Here is a 19,622-nt window from a genome sequence, read left to right on the forward strand (position 1 = left end):
GTGGGCCTCATTATGTGTCCTGAGAGTGCGTCCTGAGAATACGTCCTGAGAGTGCGTCCTGAGAGTGCGTCCTGGGAGTGCGTCCTGGGAGTGCGTCCTGGGAGTGCGTCCTGAGAGTGCGTCCTGGGAGTGCGTCCTGGGAGTGCGTCCTGGGAGTGCGTCCTGGGAGTGCGTCCTGGGAGTGCGTCCTGGGAGTGCGTCCTGGGAGTGCGTCCTGGGAGTGCGTCCTGAGAGTGCGTCCTGAGAGTGCGTCCTGAGAGTGCGTCCTGAGAGTGCGTCCTGAGAGTGCGTCCTGAGAGTGCGTCCTGAGAGTGCGTCTGAGAATACGTCCTGAGAGTGCGTCCTGAGAATGCGTCCTGAGAGTGCGTCCTGAGAGTGCGTCCTGAGAGTGCGTCCTGAGAGTGCGTCCTGAGAATACGTCCTGAGAGTGCGTCCTGAGAATGCGTCCTGAGAGTGCGTCCTGAGAGTGCGTCCTGAGAGTGCGTCCTGAGAGTGCGTCCTGAGAGTGCGTCCTGAGAGTGCGCTTCCTGAGAGTGCGTCCTGAGAGTGCATCCTGTAACACTCTATCCCGTGTATGATATACCTATTACCACTAGGACGTTGTCAATGAATACGTCCCAAATTAGTGCCCCGCACAGAGTCCCGTACACTACAGGCGTCTGAGAGACCCTGGCCAATGTGTTCACTGACAGGAAGACAGCGTGTGCACAGGACAAATATCATACATCGTAGTTCCTAAAATGTGTGTGTCTCAATCTCTCTCGCCCTCTCTCCTTCTCTCTCTCTCTCTTTTATTTCAGATATCTATATTTATGAAAATATTTTGTCATTTATTTTTTTTACCAGGGCTATGATAGCAAAAATGTTCAACATAAATATCTGGAGTCTGCAGTTAGTGTGTTGTAATTAATCTCCTTCTTTCAGGGGCAGATATAGATTTTATTTCAGGGGGGGGGGGGGGGGGATTTTGTCTCCACCCTCTTTTTAACTTATTTCAATAGTGGGCTGTCTGTGGCCTGCCACTGTGCAAATCTGTGCAGAGCAGCCGGTCAGGATTCTCTGTCTGCCGACACGTGCAGTTCCGTGCCCCCCCCCCCATGAGTCCGCCATTGCCTTCAATAGGGTGGTCTCTGCAAAGAATTGTGGGAAGTAGGGACATTGTCACCTGTCTATTGGTTCTGATGCATAGACTGTTTCCCAAAATGCTTTGTCGCAATGTCGACATGTGGTCTAATAGGTTACATTTTCTATACTAAATAACTGTAACATTTGTCAGCTCTACCTTGATAGCTGTGGACGATAAACGCCAACAGACACATAATATATATATATATATATATATATATATATATATAATATATGTGCTGTGTGTGTGTGTGTGTGTAGGAATATATATATTATATATGTGTGTGTGTGTGTGTGTGTAGGAATATATATATATATATATGTGTGTGTGTGTGTGTGTGTATGAATATATATATATGTGTGTGTGTGTGTGTGTGTGTGTGTGTGTAGGAATATATATATATATGTGTGTGTGTGTGTATGAATATATATATATATGTGTGTGTGTGTATGAATATATATATATATGTGTGTGTGTGTGTGTGTGTGAATATATACATTATATATATAATTTCTAGCAGCTTCCTGTGTCTCTGCAGTTGTAGAACTACAAGTCTGAGCATGCCCTGGTATCCAGCAGCAATACTGATTTTATGATTAGTGGCTTTTATAGACAAAAACTGCAGAATAAATGATATAACGTTACTTGGTCCTGTGACTGCTCCACTCCGCAGGAATCCATGAATCTGTCACTGGTGCTTTTACTGTTTATCCCAGATATATACAGATATTGGTCACATTGTTCACACACTGAAAGCCCTAAGAGCTAAAGATGACGTGATTTGGCTAATTGGGAGCGACCAGGAGCAGCCAATAAAGTACAATAATATCAATTATGACCGAGAAGGGATTTAGGGGCAGAGACAAGGAAGTGCCCCAGATGGATCCTGTGTTTGATGGTCTCTCGCTCGTATTAGTATTTATCTGATATTTAAAGGTCCAAGGAACTTTTCTGCTGGTTGGGCCTAAAATCCTCAAAATCTCTTACTCTTCTTAACACGACTAATTATTTAACTTTATTTCAATTGCATTTTTGAACATAGCAGATACTTATAATGAATAAAGTGAATGTATTTGTTCATAAATACAGCGCTAGTTCCGCATTAATGAATAAATCTTTATCCCGTGTTGGATAAAAGATTTTCTTCTGTAATATCTGCAATGATGGAACCCTGGAGAGAAGAGACGCAGATTGTCAGCTCAGAAGGATCCTGGCTCTGTGTCCTGTGGCCCTCAAAGAGTTAAAGAGGGGCCCCTGGAAACTCCTTCCCTGACTTTATCTGCAGGGAATCTTTCCCTCCCGGGGAGCTGGTCCTCATTGAGAAGCTCTTGGCAGCCACACTCAGGACGGGTCCTATTAGATAATTAACATCTCAGGCCCTTTCTTTCTGCACATTCCTCATACAAGAATGAATGCAGGGTCTATGAGGGGGGGGCTCCTGCGAGGTGACAAGGGCTTCTCCAACCTCCCTCCATAAGGGCATTGATTTGAATTGAGCTATTGTGGCCTAATCAATGGTTTTTATTGGATTAGTGGCTGTGCTGTGTATTAGGACAATAGCTGAGTAGTCTGGAGAAACTTTCTGCTCTCTCTCCAACATATCAGTCATCTCTCACCTTCTGGATGTGTGTGAGGACCTGGGTTACTCCTAGATGCCCTGGCTGAGGCGTAGGACTGGCGCAGGACTGGGGCAGGAGATGGCAGCTGGATATTTAGGCTCTGGGACTGAGGTCTCTGCTACCCTGAGCTGGAGGGATGAGAAGGTGGAGGATAAATCATAGACACAGAGCTGACAATCAGCTCTGAATGTTGTTTGACAAAGTTGTTGTTGCTCTTCCCATCCTCTGGAGGTCTAAGTGATGGTCACAGACCAATCATTTCCCTCTTCTCCTCTGCTTGATTGGGGACAAGATCGGGACCATCCATTTGTGATCTAATATATTAGCCAAACAATTTAGTGTATTCATGAGGTAACCTCAAAGTGGAGGCTGGAAAATTACCCGTAATCAATGGAAGCATCTAGTGAGCGACCTCTGTGTGTGTGTGAGTAATAAGGCAGCATTAAAGCCTGTTACTCCTCTACTCCCTCAGTGGACACGTCGGGACTCGGCTACAAGAGTGAGCTCCAGGGGTAAGGACATTAAGGACATTCCTCATGTTCCTCGGCTTCCAGGAGGCAGCAGCTCCCACCCCAGCCTAGCACCTGGGAGACCCCGCACAGCTCGGACACTCCGCACTTTTGCGCTATATGTTTGACAAAGCGCGCAGCATGGACATTAGGTGCAACAGCAGCGCAGAGGAGAACAGCAGGATCTCCAAACCTGGACACAGGGAAGGGAAGGAGCCCAGAGACGGAGCCATCACCACCTCGTACCTGAAGGAGCAACAGGGCACCTTCCCGGCCCCCGGAGCCTCTGACAGCTGCGCCAAATCCAAGAGCGCAGATCCGGATTACTGCAGGAGGATCCTGGTCCGAGGTAACTTTCCAGAGAGTCCATATCTACCTGCCCCCACATATCTGCCCCTGTCCCCTATACTGCTCCATATCTACCAGCCCCAGTCCCCGCAAAACTGCCCCTGTCACCCATACTGCTCCATATCTACCTGCCCCTGTCCCCCATACTGCTCCATATCTACCTGCCCCGCATATCTGCTCCTGTCCCTCATACTGCACAATATCTACCTGCCCCTGTCCCCGCAAAACTGCCCCTGTCACCCATACTGCTCCATATCTACCTGCCCCGCATATCTGCTCCTGTCCCTCATACTGCTCCATATCTACCTGCCCCTGTCCCCCCATACTGCTCCATATCTACCTGCTCCTGTCCCTCATACTGCACCATATCTACCTGCCCCTGTCCCCCATACTGCTCCATATCTACCTGCTCCTGTCCCTCATACTGCACCATATCTACCTGCCCCTGTCCCCGCAAATCTGCCCCTGTCCTTCATACTGCTCTATATCTACCTGCCCCGCATATCTGCTCCTGTCCCTCATACTGCTCCATATCTACCTGCCCCTGCATACCAGTCCGTGTCCCTATACACCTGTCCCGACATACCAGCTCCTGTCCCGACATACCAGCTCCTGTCCCGACATACCACCGACCCATTACATTATATTATCGCGCTCTCAGTACATATTGCGGTTCCGGATATTTTATATTTTTAGTTCACTCATTTAATTATCATCGTAATAAAATTAATACTGAAAGATTTTATTATAACTCTCGGGCGACGGAGATAATACCCCCCCCCCCTATTATATCGTTTCCTTTATTTCTATATTTTAATAAATCTGTTATTTACCCGATGCAGAGATCACGGTTTTTAATTTTGATTTCCGGAAATACAGTGATAAAAATTCGGGATTTTTCTGATTATATAAATTATCTTTCATTTCAGTTGTTTTATTTCATGAAATAAACGGCAGAATTTAATATACATATTTATCAAGCAGGGTTGAGACAAAGTGTCACTAATAATATGTAATTTAATTATTCTTATATAGCTAATGAGACTGAGATATAGGGTGTTATTTCTATAAAATATGGGAGAAGGTTCAGTAGGTTCCTGGGACCCCCAGTAACTAGTGAGAGTCCCGGGGACCCCCAGTAATGTAATGGGGGCCAGGTCAATAATGTTGTGACAGTAATCCAGGAAACCGTCTTTCTGCACAGTTTGGAAGGGGGTCAGTATGTGGGTGAAGGGGATAATATACACTGATCAGTCACAACAGTAAAACCATCTGCCGAATATTGTGTTGGTCCCCTTCGTGCTACCAGAGCACCTCTGACCCATCGAGGCATGGACTCCACAAGACCTCTGAGGGTGTCCTGTGGTATCTGGCACCAAGACGTTAGCAGCAGGTCCTGTAAGTTGTGAGTTGGGGCCTTCGTGGCTCGGACCTGATTTTCCAGCACATCCCACAGATGAGATCTGGGGATTTTGGAACCAAGTGAACACCTTGAACTCTTTGTCATGTTCCTCAAACCATTCCTGAACAATTCCTGCAGTGTGACAGGGAGCATTATCCTGCTGAAAGAGGCCACTGTCATCAGGGAATACCGCTGCCATGAAGAGCTGTACTTGGTCTGTAACAATGTTTAGGTCGGTGGTACGTGTCAGAGTAACATCCACATGAATGCCAGGACCCAAGGATTCCCAACAGAACATTACCCAGAACATCACACTGCCTCCGCCGGCTGCCTTCTTCCCATAGTGCATCCTGGTGCCATCTCTTCAACAGATAAACAACACTCACGCACCCGGCCGTCCACATGGTGTGAAAGAAAATGTGATTCATCAGACCAGGCCACCTTCTTCCATCACTCCATGGTCCTGTTCTGCCCATTGTAGGCACTTTCCGTGGTGGACAGGGGTCAGCAGGAGCACTCTGACCGGTCTGCGGGTACACAGCCCCCTACGCAGCAGGCTGCGACGCTCTGTGTGCTCTGGCACCTCTCTATCATACCCAGCAGTAACTTTCTCAGCAGTTTGTGCTACAGTAACTCTTCTGTGGGATTGGACCAGACGGGCGCCTTCCTCCCCACGTGCATCAATGATCCTTAGGCACCCATGACCCTGTTGCCGGGTCACCAGTTGTCCTTCCTTGGACCACTTTTGGTAAGTACTAAGCACTGCATACTGGGAACACCCCACAAGACCGGCCGTATTGGAGATGCTCTGACCCATCAGAATTTGACCTTTGTCAAAGTCGCTCAGATCCTTAAATTTCCCAATTTTTCCTGCTTCCAACAGATCAACTTCAAGAACTGACTGTTCACTTGCTGCCTAATATATCCCACCCCTTGTCAGATGCCTTTGTAACCAGATAATCAATGTTATTCACTTCACTTAGTGGTTTTAATGTTGTGATTGATCGGTGTCTGATGCTGCTAATTGTGACATTCATGTCTATGTCCCCAGATGCCAAAGGTTCCATCCGGGAGATTATTCTGCCCAAAGGACTGGACCTGGACCGACCTAAGAGGACTCGGACATCGTTCACTGCAGAACAGCTGTACCGGTTGGAAATGGAGTTTCAGAGGTGTCAGTATGTGGTGGGAAGAGAGAGGACAGAACTGGCCCGACAGCTGAACCTCTCCGAAACTCAGGTACAGTGCCTCCACCTGTAACTACCTCTCATATACAGTGCCTCCACCTGTAACTACCTCTCATATACAGTGCCTCCAACTGTCACTACCTCCCATATACAGTGCCTCCACCTGTAACTACCTCTCATATACAGTGCCTCCACCTGTCACTACCTCTCATATACAGTGCCTCCACCTGTAACTACCTCTCATATACAGTGCCTCCACCTGTAACTACATCTCATATACAGTGCCTCTACCTGTAACTACCTCTCATATACAGTGCCTCCACCTGTCACTACCTCCCATATACAGTGCCTCCACCTGTCACTACCTCCTATATACAGTGCCTCCACCTGTAACTACCTCTCATATACAGTGCCTCCACCTGTAACTACCTCTCATATACAGTGCCTCCACCTGTAACTACCTCCCATATACAGTGCCTCCACCTGTCACTACCTCCCATATACAGTGCCTCCACCTGTCACTACCTCCTATATACAGTGCCTCCACCTGTAACTACCTCTCATATATAGTGCCTCCACCTGTAACTACCTCCCATATACAGTGCCTCCACCTGTCACTACCTCCTATATACAGTGCCTCCACCTGTAACTACCTCCCATATACAGTGCCTCCACCTGTCACTACCTCCTATATACAGTGCCTCCACCTGTAACTACCTCTCATATACAGTGCCTCCACCTGTAACTACCTCCTATATACAGTGCCTCCACCTGTAACTACCTCTCATATACAGTGCCTCCACCTGTAACTACCTCCCATATACAGTGCCTCCACCTGTCACTACCTCCTATATACAGTGCCTCCACCTGTAACTACCTCCCATATACAGTGCCTCCACCTGTCACTACCTCCTATATACAGTGCCTCCACCTGTAACTACCTCTCATATACAGTGCCTCCACCTGTAACTACCTCCCATATACAGTGCCTCCACCTGCCACTACCTCCTATATACAGTGCCTCCACCTGTAACTACCTCTCATATACAGTGCCTCCACCTGTAACTACCTCCCATATACAGTGCCTCCACCTGTAACTACCTCCCATATACAGTGCCTCCACCTGTCACTACCTCTCATATACAGTGCCTCCACCTGTCACTACCTCTCATATACAGTGCCTCCACCTGTAACTACCTCTCATATACAGTGCCTCCACCTGTCACTACCTCCCATATACAGTGCCTCCACCTGTAACTACCTCTCATATACAGTGCCTCCAACTGTAACTACCTCCCATATACAGTGCCTCCACCTGTAATTACCTCTCATATACAGTGCCTCCACCTGTCACTACCTCTCATATACAGTGCCTCCACCTGTCACTACCTCTCATATACAGTGCCTCCACCTGTAACTACCTCTCATATACAGTGCCTCCACCTGTAACTACCTCCCATATACAGTGCCTCCACCTGTCACTACCTCCCATATACAGTGCCTCCACCTGTCACTACCTCCTATATACAGGGCCTCCACCTGTAACTACCTCCCATATACAGTGCCTCCACCTGTAACTACCTCCCATATACAGTGCCTCCACCTGTCACTACCTCCTATATGCAGTGCCTCCACCTGTAACTACCTCCCATATACAGTGCCTCCACCTGTAACTACCTCCCATATACAGTGCCTCCACCTGTCACTACCTCCCATATACAGTGCCTCCACCTGTCACTACCTCCTATATACAATGCCTCCACCTGTAACTACCTCCCATATACAGTGCCTCCATCTGTCACTACCTCCCATATACAGTGCCTCCACCTGTAACTACCTCTCATATACAGTGCCTCCACCTGTAACTACCTCCTATATACAGTGCCTCCACCTGTAACTACCTCCCATATACAGTGCCTCCACCTGTCACTACCTCCTATATACAGTGCCTCCACCTGTAACTACCTCTCATATACAGTGCCTCCACCTGTAACTACCTCCCATATACAGTGCCTCCACCTGCCACTACCTCCTATATACAGTGCCTCCACCTGTAACTACCTCTCATATACAGTGCCTCCACCTGTAACTACCTCCCATATACAGTGCCTCCACCTGTAACTACCTCCCATATACAGTGCCTCCATCTGTCACTACCTCCCATATACAGTGCCTCCACCTGTCACTACCTCCCATATACAGTGCCTCCACCTGTAACTACCTCCCATATACAGTGCCTCCACCTGTAACTACCTCCCATATACAGTGCCTCCACCTGTAACTACCTCTCATATACAGTGCCTCCACCTGTAACTACCTCTCATATACAGTGCCTCCACCTGTAACTACCTCTCATATACAGTGCCTCCACCTGTCACTACCTCCCATATACAGTGCCTCCACCTGTCACTACCTCCCATATACAGTGCCTCAACCTGTCACTACCTCCCATATACAGTGCCTCCACCTGTAACTACCTCTCATATACAGTGCCTCCACCTGTAACTACCTCTCATATACAGTGCCTCCACCTGTCACTACCTCCCATATACAGTGCCTCCACCTGTCACTACCTCCCATATACAGTGCCTCCACCTGTAACTACCTGTCATATACAGTGCCTCCACCTGTCACTACCTCTCATATACAGTGCCTCCACCTGTAACTACCTGTCATATACAGTGCCTCCACCTGTCACTACCTCCCATATACAGTGCCTCCACCTGTAACTACCTCCCATATACAGTGCCTCCACCTGTCACTACCTCCCATATACAGTGCCTCAACCTGTCACTACCTCTCATATACAGTGCCTCCACCTGTAACTACCTCTCATATACAGTGCCTCCACCTGTCACTACCTCCCATATACAGTGCCTCCACCTGTAACTACCTCCCATATACAGTGCCTCAACCTGTCACTACCTCCCATATACAGTGCCTCCACCTGTAACTACCTCCCATATACAGTGCCTCCACCTGTAACTACCTCTCATATACAGTGCCTCCACCTGTCACTACCTCTCATTACAGTGCCTCCACCTGTCACTACCTCTCATATACAGTGCCTCCACCTGTAACTACCTCCCATATACAGTGCCTCCACCTGTAACTACCTCCCATATACAGTGCTTCCACCTGTCACTACCTCCCATATACAGTGCCTCCACCTGTCACTACCTCCCATATACAGTGCCTCCACCTGTAACTACCTCCCATATACAGTGCCTCCACCTGTCACTACCTCCCATATACAGTGCCTCCACCTGTAACTACCTCTCATATACAGTGCCTCCACCTGTAACTACCTCCCATATGCAGTGCCGCTACCTGTAACTACCTCCCATATACAGTGCCTCCACCTGTAACTACCTCCCATATACAGTGCCTCCACCTGTAACTACCTCCCATATACAGTGCTTCCACGTCACTACCTCCCATATACAGTGCCTCCACCTGTAACTACCTCCCATATACAGTGCCTCTACCTGTAACTACCTCCCATATACAGTGCCTCCACCTGTCACTACCTCTCATATACAGTGCCTCCACCTGTAACTACCTCCCATATACAGTGCCTCCACCTGTCACTACCTCCCATATACAGTGCTTCCACCTGTCACTACCTCCCATATACAGTGCCTCCATCTGTCACTACCTCCCATATACAGTGCCTCCACCTGTAACTACCTCCCATATACAGTGCCTCCACCTGTCACTACCTCTCATATACAGTGCCTCCACCTGTCACTACCTCCCATATACAGTGCCTCCACCTGTAACTACCTCTCATATACAGTGCCTCCACCTGTCACTACCTCTCATATACAGTGCCTCCACCTGTAACTACCTCCCATATACAGTGCCTCCACCTGTAACTACCTCCCATATACAGTGCCTCCACCTGTCACTACCTCTCATATACAGTGCCTCCACCTCTCACTACCTCCCATATACAGTGCCTCCACCTGTAACTACCTCCCATATACAGTGCCTCCACCTGTCACTACCTCTCATATACAGTGCCTCCACCTGTCACTACCTCTCATATACAGTGCCTCCACCTGTAACTACCTCTCATATACAGTGCCTCCACCTGTCACTACCTCCCATATACAGTGCCTCCACCTGTAACTACCTCTCATATACAGTGCCTCCACCTGTAACTACCTCTCATATACAGTGCCTCCACCTGCCACTACCTCCCCTATACAGTGCCTCCACCTGTCACTACCTCCCATATACAGTGCCTCCAACTGTAACTACCTCACATATACAGTGCCTCCACCTGCAACTACCTCTCATATACAGTGCCTCCACCTGTCACTACCTCCCATATACAGTGCCTCCACCTGTAACTACCTCTCATATACAGTGCCTCCACCTGTCACTACCTCTCATATACAGTGCCTCCACCTGTAACTACCTCTCATATACAGTGCCTCTACCTGTAACTACCTCCCATATACAGTGCCTCCACCTGTCACTACCTCCCATATACAGTGCCTCCACCTGTCACTACCTCCCATATACAGTGCCTCTACCTGTAACTACCTCCCATATACAGTGCCTCCACCTGTAACTACCTCTCATATACAGTGCCTCCACCTGTAACTACCTCTCATATACAGTGCCTCCACATGTAACTACCTCTCATATACAGTGCCTCCACCTGTCACTACCTCCCATATACAGTGCCTCCACCTGTAACTACCTCCCATATACAGTGCTTCCACCTGTAACTACCTCTCATATACAGTGCCTCCACCTGTAACTACCTCCCATATACAGTGCCTCCACCTGTCACTACCTCCCATATACAGTGCCTCCACCTGTCACTACCTCCCCTATACAGTGCCTCCACCTGTCACTACCTCCCATATACAGTGCCTCCACCTATAACTACCTCTCATATACAGTGCCTCCACCTGTCACTACCTCCCATATACAGTGCCTCCACCTATAACTACCTCCCATATACAGTGCCTCCACCTGTCACTACCTCCCATATACAGTGCCTCCACCTGTCACTACCTCCCATATACAGTGCCTCTACCTGTAACTACCTCCCATATACAGTGCCTCCACCTGTAACTACCTCTCATATACAGTACCTCCACATGTAACTACCTCTCATATACAGTGCCTCCACCTGTCACTACCTCCCATATACAGTGCCTCCACCTGTAACTACCTCCCATATACAGTGCCTCCACCTGTCACTGCCTCTCATATACAGTGCCTCCACCTGTAACTACCTCTCATATACAGTGCCTCCACCTGCAACTACCTCTCATATGCAGTGCCTCCACCTGTAACTGCCTCTCATATACAGTGCCTCCACCTGTAACTACCTCTCATATACAGTGCCTCCACCTGCAACTACCTCTCATATACAGTGCCTCCACCTGTAACTACCTCTCATATACAGTACCTCCACATGTAACTACCTCTCATATACAGTGCCTCCACCTGTCACTACCTCCCATATACAGTGCCTCCACCTGTAACTACCTCTCATATACAGTGCCTCCACCTGTCACTACCTCTCATATACAGTGCCTCCACCTGTAACTACCTCTCATATACAGTGCCTCCACCTGTCACTACCTCCCCTATACAGTGCCTCCACCTGTAACTACCTCTCATATACAGTGCCTCTACCTGTAACTACCTCCCATATACAGTGCCTCCACCTGTAACTACCTCCCATATACAGTGCCTCTACCTGTAACTACCTCTCATATACAGTGCCTCCACCTGTAACTACCTCTCATATACAGTGCCTCCACCTGTCACTACCTCCTATATGCAGTGCCTCCACCTGTAACTACCTCCCATATACAGTGCCTCCACCTGTAACTACCTGTCATATACAGTGCCTCCACCTGTCACTACCTCCCATATACAGTGCCTCCACTTTTACCTCCACCTTTACTTCAGTGTGGTCACCAAATTCATACACCTCATGCCTCCATCTGGAAATATATATTCTATATCTTTGTTTACAGCCTGATAAGCTGGGGTATAATCACTTTTTAGGGCATCTGGCAATTAGTCTTGATGCCACACTGGGGGTCATGTAAAGTGTCATATAATGTGTGTAACACGTTTTTCACTTCCGGCACGTTCACAAAGTGCTACTTATGTCTGCGGATATATGTGGTCGGTGACGCATCCTGCGGTTATGGCTGCTGGACGCCCCTTACAAATTAAGAGGCGGAACAGAGGGAAGAAGGGTGAGTACTAGACTGAGGCTCAGGGGCAGATCATCAGCATCATTAACGTTTATTTATATAGCGCCAGCAGATTCCGTAGCGCTTTACAAGTTCTGAACAACCAGTAATAAAACAATACTGGGTAATACAGAGAGGTGAGAGGTCCCTGCTCACAGCTTACTGTCTATGGGACAATGTAGACTCAGGTGCGTCTGTCAGAAGGCTAGTGGTGTTAGTGTAGAACTGATAGTGATGATGCTGAGAGGCGTCCTGCTCATCAGACCCCTGTAATGTAGTGAGGGCCCCGGGACCCCCAGTGAAGCTTTGTCTAAGTCCATAGGCCCTTAGTGAGCAGTAAATAATCTGTGTAACCACATTTTCTGCTCTTGAGGACAATTTGTGAGCAGTGGGATGTGGACTGGAATTATACAGGTCCCCTATGTCTGTACTTTGTGGGCCGGAGTCAGTAAGGAGAGCAGAGGAAGAAAAGGAGTAATTTTGCAATTTGTTACAATACAAGGGGTGCAAATTAGTTTATTATTTTGCATATAAGATAAATACTGGCTGTTTTTTCATGTTGCACAAAACTTGATAGATTTATTTTTACACTGAAACTTAAAGTTGATCTAGGACATGTCCTACCCCAACTATAAATCTGTCCTCACATTTTAAATTTACCTCCCCCTTCAATGCAACATGGGTTTGCATATAGGATATATATAGGCTGAAGCTATACATGTCCTCTATTCTTATAGTGTGTGTGTGTGTGTGTGTGTGTGTGTGTGTGTGTGTGTGTGTGTGTGTGTGTGTGTGTGTGTGTGTGTGTGTGTATATATATATATATATATATATATTGTATTTGCTATATTGCCCTAGCTATTTCCACAAATAGGGACTGATTTTTAGTTAGGAGTAATGGAGCGCAAACAAGCAACTTTGCACCTGGACAAACCATGTTATAATACAAGGGGTATAAATTTATTTATTTTGCACATAAGATAAATACTGGCTGTTTTTTCATGCAGCACGCAAATATTTGATAGTTTTATTTTTACATTGAAATTAAAGTTGACCTCTAACATTCTGTATCCCAACTATAAATCTGTCCCCACCTCCCCCTCTAATGTAACATGGTTTTGCCAAGGTGCAAATCTGCTCCTTTTCTTTGCTCCTAACTGAAAACCGGACCCTATGTGTAGAATGATCTCCATCCTCTAGATGTATATATGTGTGAATATATCAGTTATATTACACCAGCTCTCTCCTACCTAGACTGGAATAATTATATTCCCTGTATTTATAAGCTGTGTATTTAGGAACATTATATAATAGAAAAATATAAAATATAATATAAAATATGCTCTTACCCTTGAACTGGCCGTAGAGGGCTGTTCTGTATCTGTAGTGTATGTATATGTTATAGTTATATAGTAAGTTTCTGTAGTGTATATATGTTATATTATGTGATATTATACAGTAAGTAAATCAGCTATGCTCAGATCCAATACTGTATTTAAAGATATTCCTTGTACATTTGTAAATATATTATATATTGTATTATAAAATGATCTAATATATAAAGATATTACATTACATAATGTTATATTATAATCATTGCATCTAGGAGTCTCTAATGTGCATATATATTATAACTGATATATACTGTATTGTATTATTTGATTAATCATCTCTGGTATTTCTACTGTGTACAAACTCTGTTATATAATGTTATTTTATACTAACTATAAATACAGTGTTATATTATAATATTTATATGTAGGTATTCCTGAATGTTTTCTATCTATATTCTGATAATATATATATATATATATATATATATATATATATATATATATATATATATATATATATATATATATAAATGTGTGTGTGTAGTATTATAATAATTGTATATATTGACCCCTTGTATATCTGGTATTGATATGCTATATAGTATAATATTGTATGTTATATATTATATATTAGAATTTATACATAGCATTCCCCTTTAACTCTAGAATGTATATGTTTTATAACACAGTTATATTTAATGATAATTATATATAGGGAACACTAGAGCTTTAGCCAGGAGACAATATATTATACAATTACAAATAGGGTTTCTTTGGATCTCTAGTATATTTATGCTTTATTACATAATGTTATATTACAATAATTATATGTAGAGATCTCCGAATCTCACATTTTTATTCTATATATTACATATTGTTAATTTACAGCAATTATATGTAGAGATCTCCTTAATTTCTAGTGTTTAAATCGTGTTATATTTTTTTAATATTTTCCAATACACAGAATCTTTCAATTATATAATATTATTCTAATATACGGCTTTAGTTACACCAGCTATAAATCCTCCAATGTGTCTGTATAATTCATATATAACGATCAGAATATATCAGAACTCCGATGTGTTTATAGATTCATCTTATATCGATCTCTCTGTTCGTTGTATCCACATTTCATCTGACAATCAGGTGTACGAGGGGAATATACCGTATAATACAATATATATGGTTATATTAGTGTTGTGTCTTATTATCACTATTATTACTGTATGGATAATAAGACATTTCTGGAGCCGGAGCAGATACTTTGTATCCAGTTCCGATGAGTGAGATTCGGGGCATTTCCTGCGTTCGGAATTCGGTGATTTGTGAGTGTGAGATGTTTATACAGAATAGAAATCCGCATCTGTCAGTGTGACCGCGGGAGAAATTACCCCGATACCCCCCGGCCCCTGCTCTGCTCGGTCAGATACCCCGCAGGGGTAACAACTGTCATTGTAAATCGGACTTCTAGCCCGCTGGCCTCCAAGCATTCACCCTAGTCCCAGAGGCTGACAATCATCTGCAGTCATCAGCCAGAAAGAAGGATTTTATCTGTAACGTGGGATAAATATCGCTCATCCCGAAGAGTATTAATATTATCTGAGATCTCACTGGAAGTGATCAGCTTATCAAAAGTACATACAAAATTATAAATATATAAAGATAAATAAAAACTCACATAGCACAATAATAAATGTATAACAAATTTATGTTCTATCTATCTATCTATCTATCTATCTATCTATTTCATATTTATCTATCTATCTATCTATCTATCTATCTATCTATTTATTTATTTATTATCTATCTCATAGCTTTCTATCTCTATCTATCTATCTATCTATCTATCTATCTATCTATCTCATATCTATCTATCTATCTATCTATATATCTCATATCTATCTATCTATCTATCTATCTCATATCTATCTATCTATCTATCTATATATCTATATATCTATCTATCTATTATCTATCTCATATCTATCTATCTATCTATCTATCTATCTATCTATCTATCTATCTATCTCATATCTATCTATCTATCTATCTATCTATTTCATATTTATCTATCTATCTATCTATCTATCTATCTATTATCTATCTCATATCTCTCTATCTATCTATCTATCTATCTATCTATCTATCTATCTATCTCATATCTATCTATCTATCTATCTATCTATCTATCTATCTATCTCATATCTATCTATCTATCTATCTATCTATCTATCTATCTATCTATCTCCTGTCTATCTATCTATTATCTATCTCATATCTCTCTATCTATCTATCTATCTATCTATCTATCTATCTATCTATCTCATATCTATCTATCTATCTATCTATCTATCTATCTATCTATCTATCTATCTATCTATCTATTTCATATTTATCTATCTATCTATCTATCTATCTATCTATTATCTATCTCATATCTCTCTATCTATCTATCTATCTATCTATCTATTATCTATCTCATATCTCTCTATCTATCTATCTATCTATCTATCTATTATCTATCTCATATCTCTCTATCTATCTATCTATCTATCTATCTATCTATCTATCTATCTATCTATCTATCTATCTATCTCCTGTCTATCTATCTATCTATGTCCTGCATATTGCATCCCATCCACAGTCTAGTCTCTCCCTGACATCCTGTCTTCTGTCCTTGCAGGTGAAGGTCTGGTTCCAGAACCGTAGAACCAAGCAGAAGAAGGACCAGGGAAAGGACTCTGAGCTGCGATCGGTGGTTTCGGAGACCGCTGCCACCTGCAGTGTCCTCAGGCTTCTAGAGCAAGGTCGCTTGTTGTCCCCTCCTGGTCTGCCCGGACTACTTCCTGCTTGTGCCACAGGTGCATTACGGGCCCCAAACAACTCTGGTCCTGGTGCTACAACCCTGTCTGAAGTCACCAGTGCCCCCCCTCACCAGCCAGGACTCCACACTTCCCCCACTGGACACAACATATTCAGCATGCCTGTGCCATCTCTCCTGGGCACTGTAGCCAACAGGCTCTCATCCAACCCACTGACAATGGCAGGGAACCTTCAGGAACTGTCTGCCAGGTACCTCAGCTCCTCCGCCTTCGAGCCCTACTCTAGGAATATCTGTAAGGAGGCTCTAGAGAAAAAGTCTCTGAACTGATTGTGATGATTGTGTGTATTTCTTTCTTATGTGTGGAGAGTAAATGTAATAGACAAACATCATTGTACCCCTGGACACAAATCTAAAACCATGTACCCCTGAACATAAATCTAAGAGCCCTGTACCCCTAAACATAAGTCTAAAAGTCCTGTACCTCTAAACACAAATCTAAGAGCCCTGTACCTTTAAACATAAGTCTAAGAGCCCTGTACCTTTAAACATAAGTCTAAGAGCCCTATACCGCTAAACACAAATCTAAGATCCCTGTACCTCTAAACACAAGTCTAAGAGTCCTGTACCTATAAACACAAATCTAAGAGCTCCGTACCCCTGGACACAAATCTAAGAGCTCCGTACCCCTGGACACAAATCTAAGAGCTCTGTACCTCTAAACATAAGACTAAGAGCCCTGTACCTTTAAACATAAGTCTAAGAGCCCTGTACCGCTAAACACAAATCTAAGATCCCTGTACCCCTAAACACAAGTCTAAGTGCCCTGTACCTCTAAACACAAATCTAAGAGCTCTGTACCCCTGAACACAAATCTAAGAGCCCTGTACCGCTAAACACAAATCTAAGAGCTCCGTACCCCTGAACACAAATCTAAGAGCCCTGTACCTCTAAACATAAGTCTAAGAGCCCTGTACCCCTAAACATAAGTCTAAGAGCACTGTATCGCTAAACACAAATATAAGATCCCTGTACCCCTAAACATAAGTCTAAGAGCATTGTACCCCTAAACACAAATCTAAGAGCCCTGTAGTGCTAAGCACAAATCTAAGAGCTCTGTACCCCTAAACATAAGTCTAAGAGTCCTGTACCCCTAAACATAAGTCTAAGAGCCCAATACCCCTAACTATAAGTCTAAGAGCCCTGCACTGCTGAACATAAGTCTAAGAGCACTGTATCGCTAAACACAAATATAAGATCCCTTTACCCCTAAACATAAGTCTAAGAGCACTGTACCCCTAAACATAAGTCTAAGAGCCCTGTACCGCTAAACAGAAATCTAAGATCCCTGTACCCCTAAACATAAGTCTAAGAGCCCTGTACCCCTAAACATAAGTCTAAGAGCCCTGTACCCCTAAACATAAGTCTAAGAGCCCTGTACCGCTAAACACAAATCTAAGAGCACTGTACCCCTAAACATAAGTCTAAGAGCCCTGTACCCCTAAACATAAGTCTAAGAGCCCTGTACCCCAAAACATAAGTCTAAGAGCCCTGTACCGCTAAACACAAATCTAAGAGCACTGTACCCCTAAACATAAGTCTAAGCGTCCTGTACCCCTAAACATAAGTCTAAGAGCCCAATACCCCTAATTATAAGTCTAAGAGCCCTGCACTGCTGAACATAAGTCTAAGAGCCCTGTACACCCCTGCACATATATCAAATAGCACTGTATCCATTAACACAAATTTAAGAGCCCTGTACCCCTAAGCAGAAATCTAAGAGTACAGTACCACTAAACCCAGAGGAACAGGTAAGTAAATGTTCCTGAAATTGCTGCAGTATAGTCAGGGCAATATATAGTCCTTTTATTGTGTATACATTATATTATAAGTGATTACATTGTATACACAGCACTTTCCCATAATAGAACAACCCGAACTTGGGAAATTAGGAGGTAATAACACAGCTTCCTTTTAGTAAATATAATTTTTAGTCCTCATTTCAGCCCTAGTGTAGAGAGTTCGTCCTCACCATTATACGTCTGTTAAATAGACATATAACTGTGATGTAACTATCGCTCAAACCAGTTACTGACTAGTTATTTGTACTCTTGTGTAACAGATAAATATGCAATATAAACATCACACTCTTTTATGATACATGTTTGATACATTTGATGTTTTTGTTTCACAAATGCAGAATTGGAGAAAAAAAAAGAAAAATATTTACAAATCTTATAACCATCCAGTGCCATGAAAGAGACAGTTGTACGCCCCTCGGGAAAGTACTGGGCATCATTTGGTGAATATTATTGGAACTTGTGTTTTGTGACCATGTGTTAGGATCAGATGTATGGAATTATTTGGATGATGTAACACCCGCAATTTGTTAGTAGTCCTTGAATGCGTCAGAGGGCGCTGCGCACAGGACCGCCTGGTCAGCTGACTTGTGGCTGTCATGTGACTACAGCTGTATCCCCCATAATCTTATTATAGTCATTTTTTTGTAAATTATTTAAGTCTGGGGAAAGGAGATGAAATATGGATGATTTCAGTACCTGATATTTGCTAGTAATCTTTTGTTCCGGAAGTCAGGGGACGTTTTGTGTTAATGTTGTACGAGTGTCTTCTCCATATATATATATAAAAGGAAATCTATATATATATATATATGAACAGATTTAATGTATTTTACACATTCTATTTAAAAACCAAATTATTATTATGTGATATGTGCTCTGGAAGATGTGACAGCTCCAGAGGTATCTTTCTGTATGTTATGTATCAGGCTGTTTGGAACTGCAATTAAATGGAAAATAACCCGATCTGTGTGAAGAGTGTTCCCATCTTCATTTCTCTTTCATGTTCTACAGAGAACTTTCCTCTGAGATAATCCATGTTTTTCAGATCCGTCTAAACATGTTTTCCTCAGTCTCTGTGCACCTGATATTCAAAGGTGCCCTTACACATGTTTGTACCTCTTTAACATGAAGCTAAAGCCAAGTCCTATTGTCCAGAAGGTTCTTCTATAACTGCTGTC

At 43.8% G+C, this 19,622-nt stretch overlaps 1 protein-coding gene across 1 annotated transcript; it reads left to right on the top strand.

Moving 5' to 3' along the window:
• The first annotated feature begins 2,369 nt into the window (after positions 1 to 2,369).
• On the top strand, positions 2,370 to 19,407 carry VAX1 (ventral anterior homeobox 1). Its single transcript, XM_075215577.1, has 3 exons — positions 2,370 to 3,603; positions 6,056 to 6,243; positions 16,445 to 19,407. The coding sequence occupies exons 1-3, from the start codon at positions 3,375 to 3,377 to the stop codon at positions 16,910 to 16,912; spliced, it is 885 nt and encodes a 294-aa protein (XP_075071678.1). The 5' UTR covers positions 2,370 to 3,374; the 3' UTR covers positions 16,913 to 19,407.
• Positions 19,408 to 19,622: the final 215 nt, after the last annotated feature.

Source organism: Mixophyes fleayi, chromosome 6, assembly GCF_038048845.1.
Source record: "Mixophyes fleayi isolate aMixFle1 chromosome 6, aMixFle1.hap1, whole genome shotgun sequence".
In the NCBI taxonomy this organism is placed as follows: domain Eukaryota; kingdom Metazoa; phylum Chordata; class Amphibia; order Anura; family Limnodynastidae; genus Mixophyes; species Mixophyes fleayi.

Bases quoted from the DNA above. Each gene is read 5' to 3' on its own strand.
- VAX1 (XM_075215577.1), top strand. From the start codon at position 3,375: ATGTTTGACAAAGCGCGCAGCATGGACATTAGGTGCAACAGCAGCGCA. The intron at 3,604-6,055 runs GTAACTTTCCAG...CTATGTCCCCAG, and splicing joins CAGGAGGATCCTGGTCCGAG to ATGCCAAAGGTTCCATCCGG. The intron at 6,244-16,444 runs GTACAGTGCCTC...CTGTCCTTGCAG, and splicing joins TGAACCTCTCCGAAACTCAG to GTGAAGGTCTGGTTCCAGAA.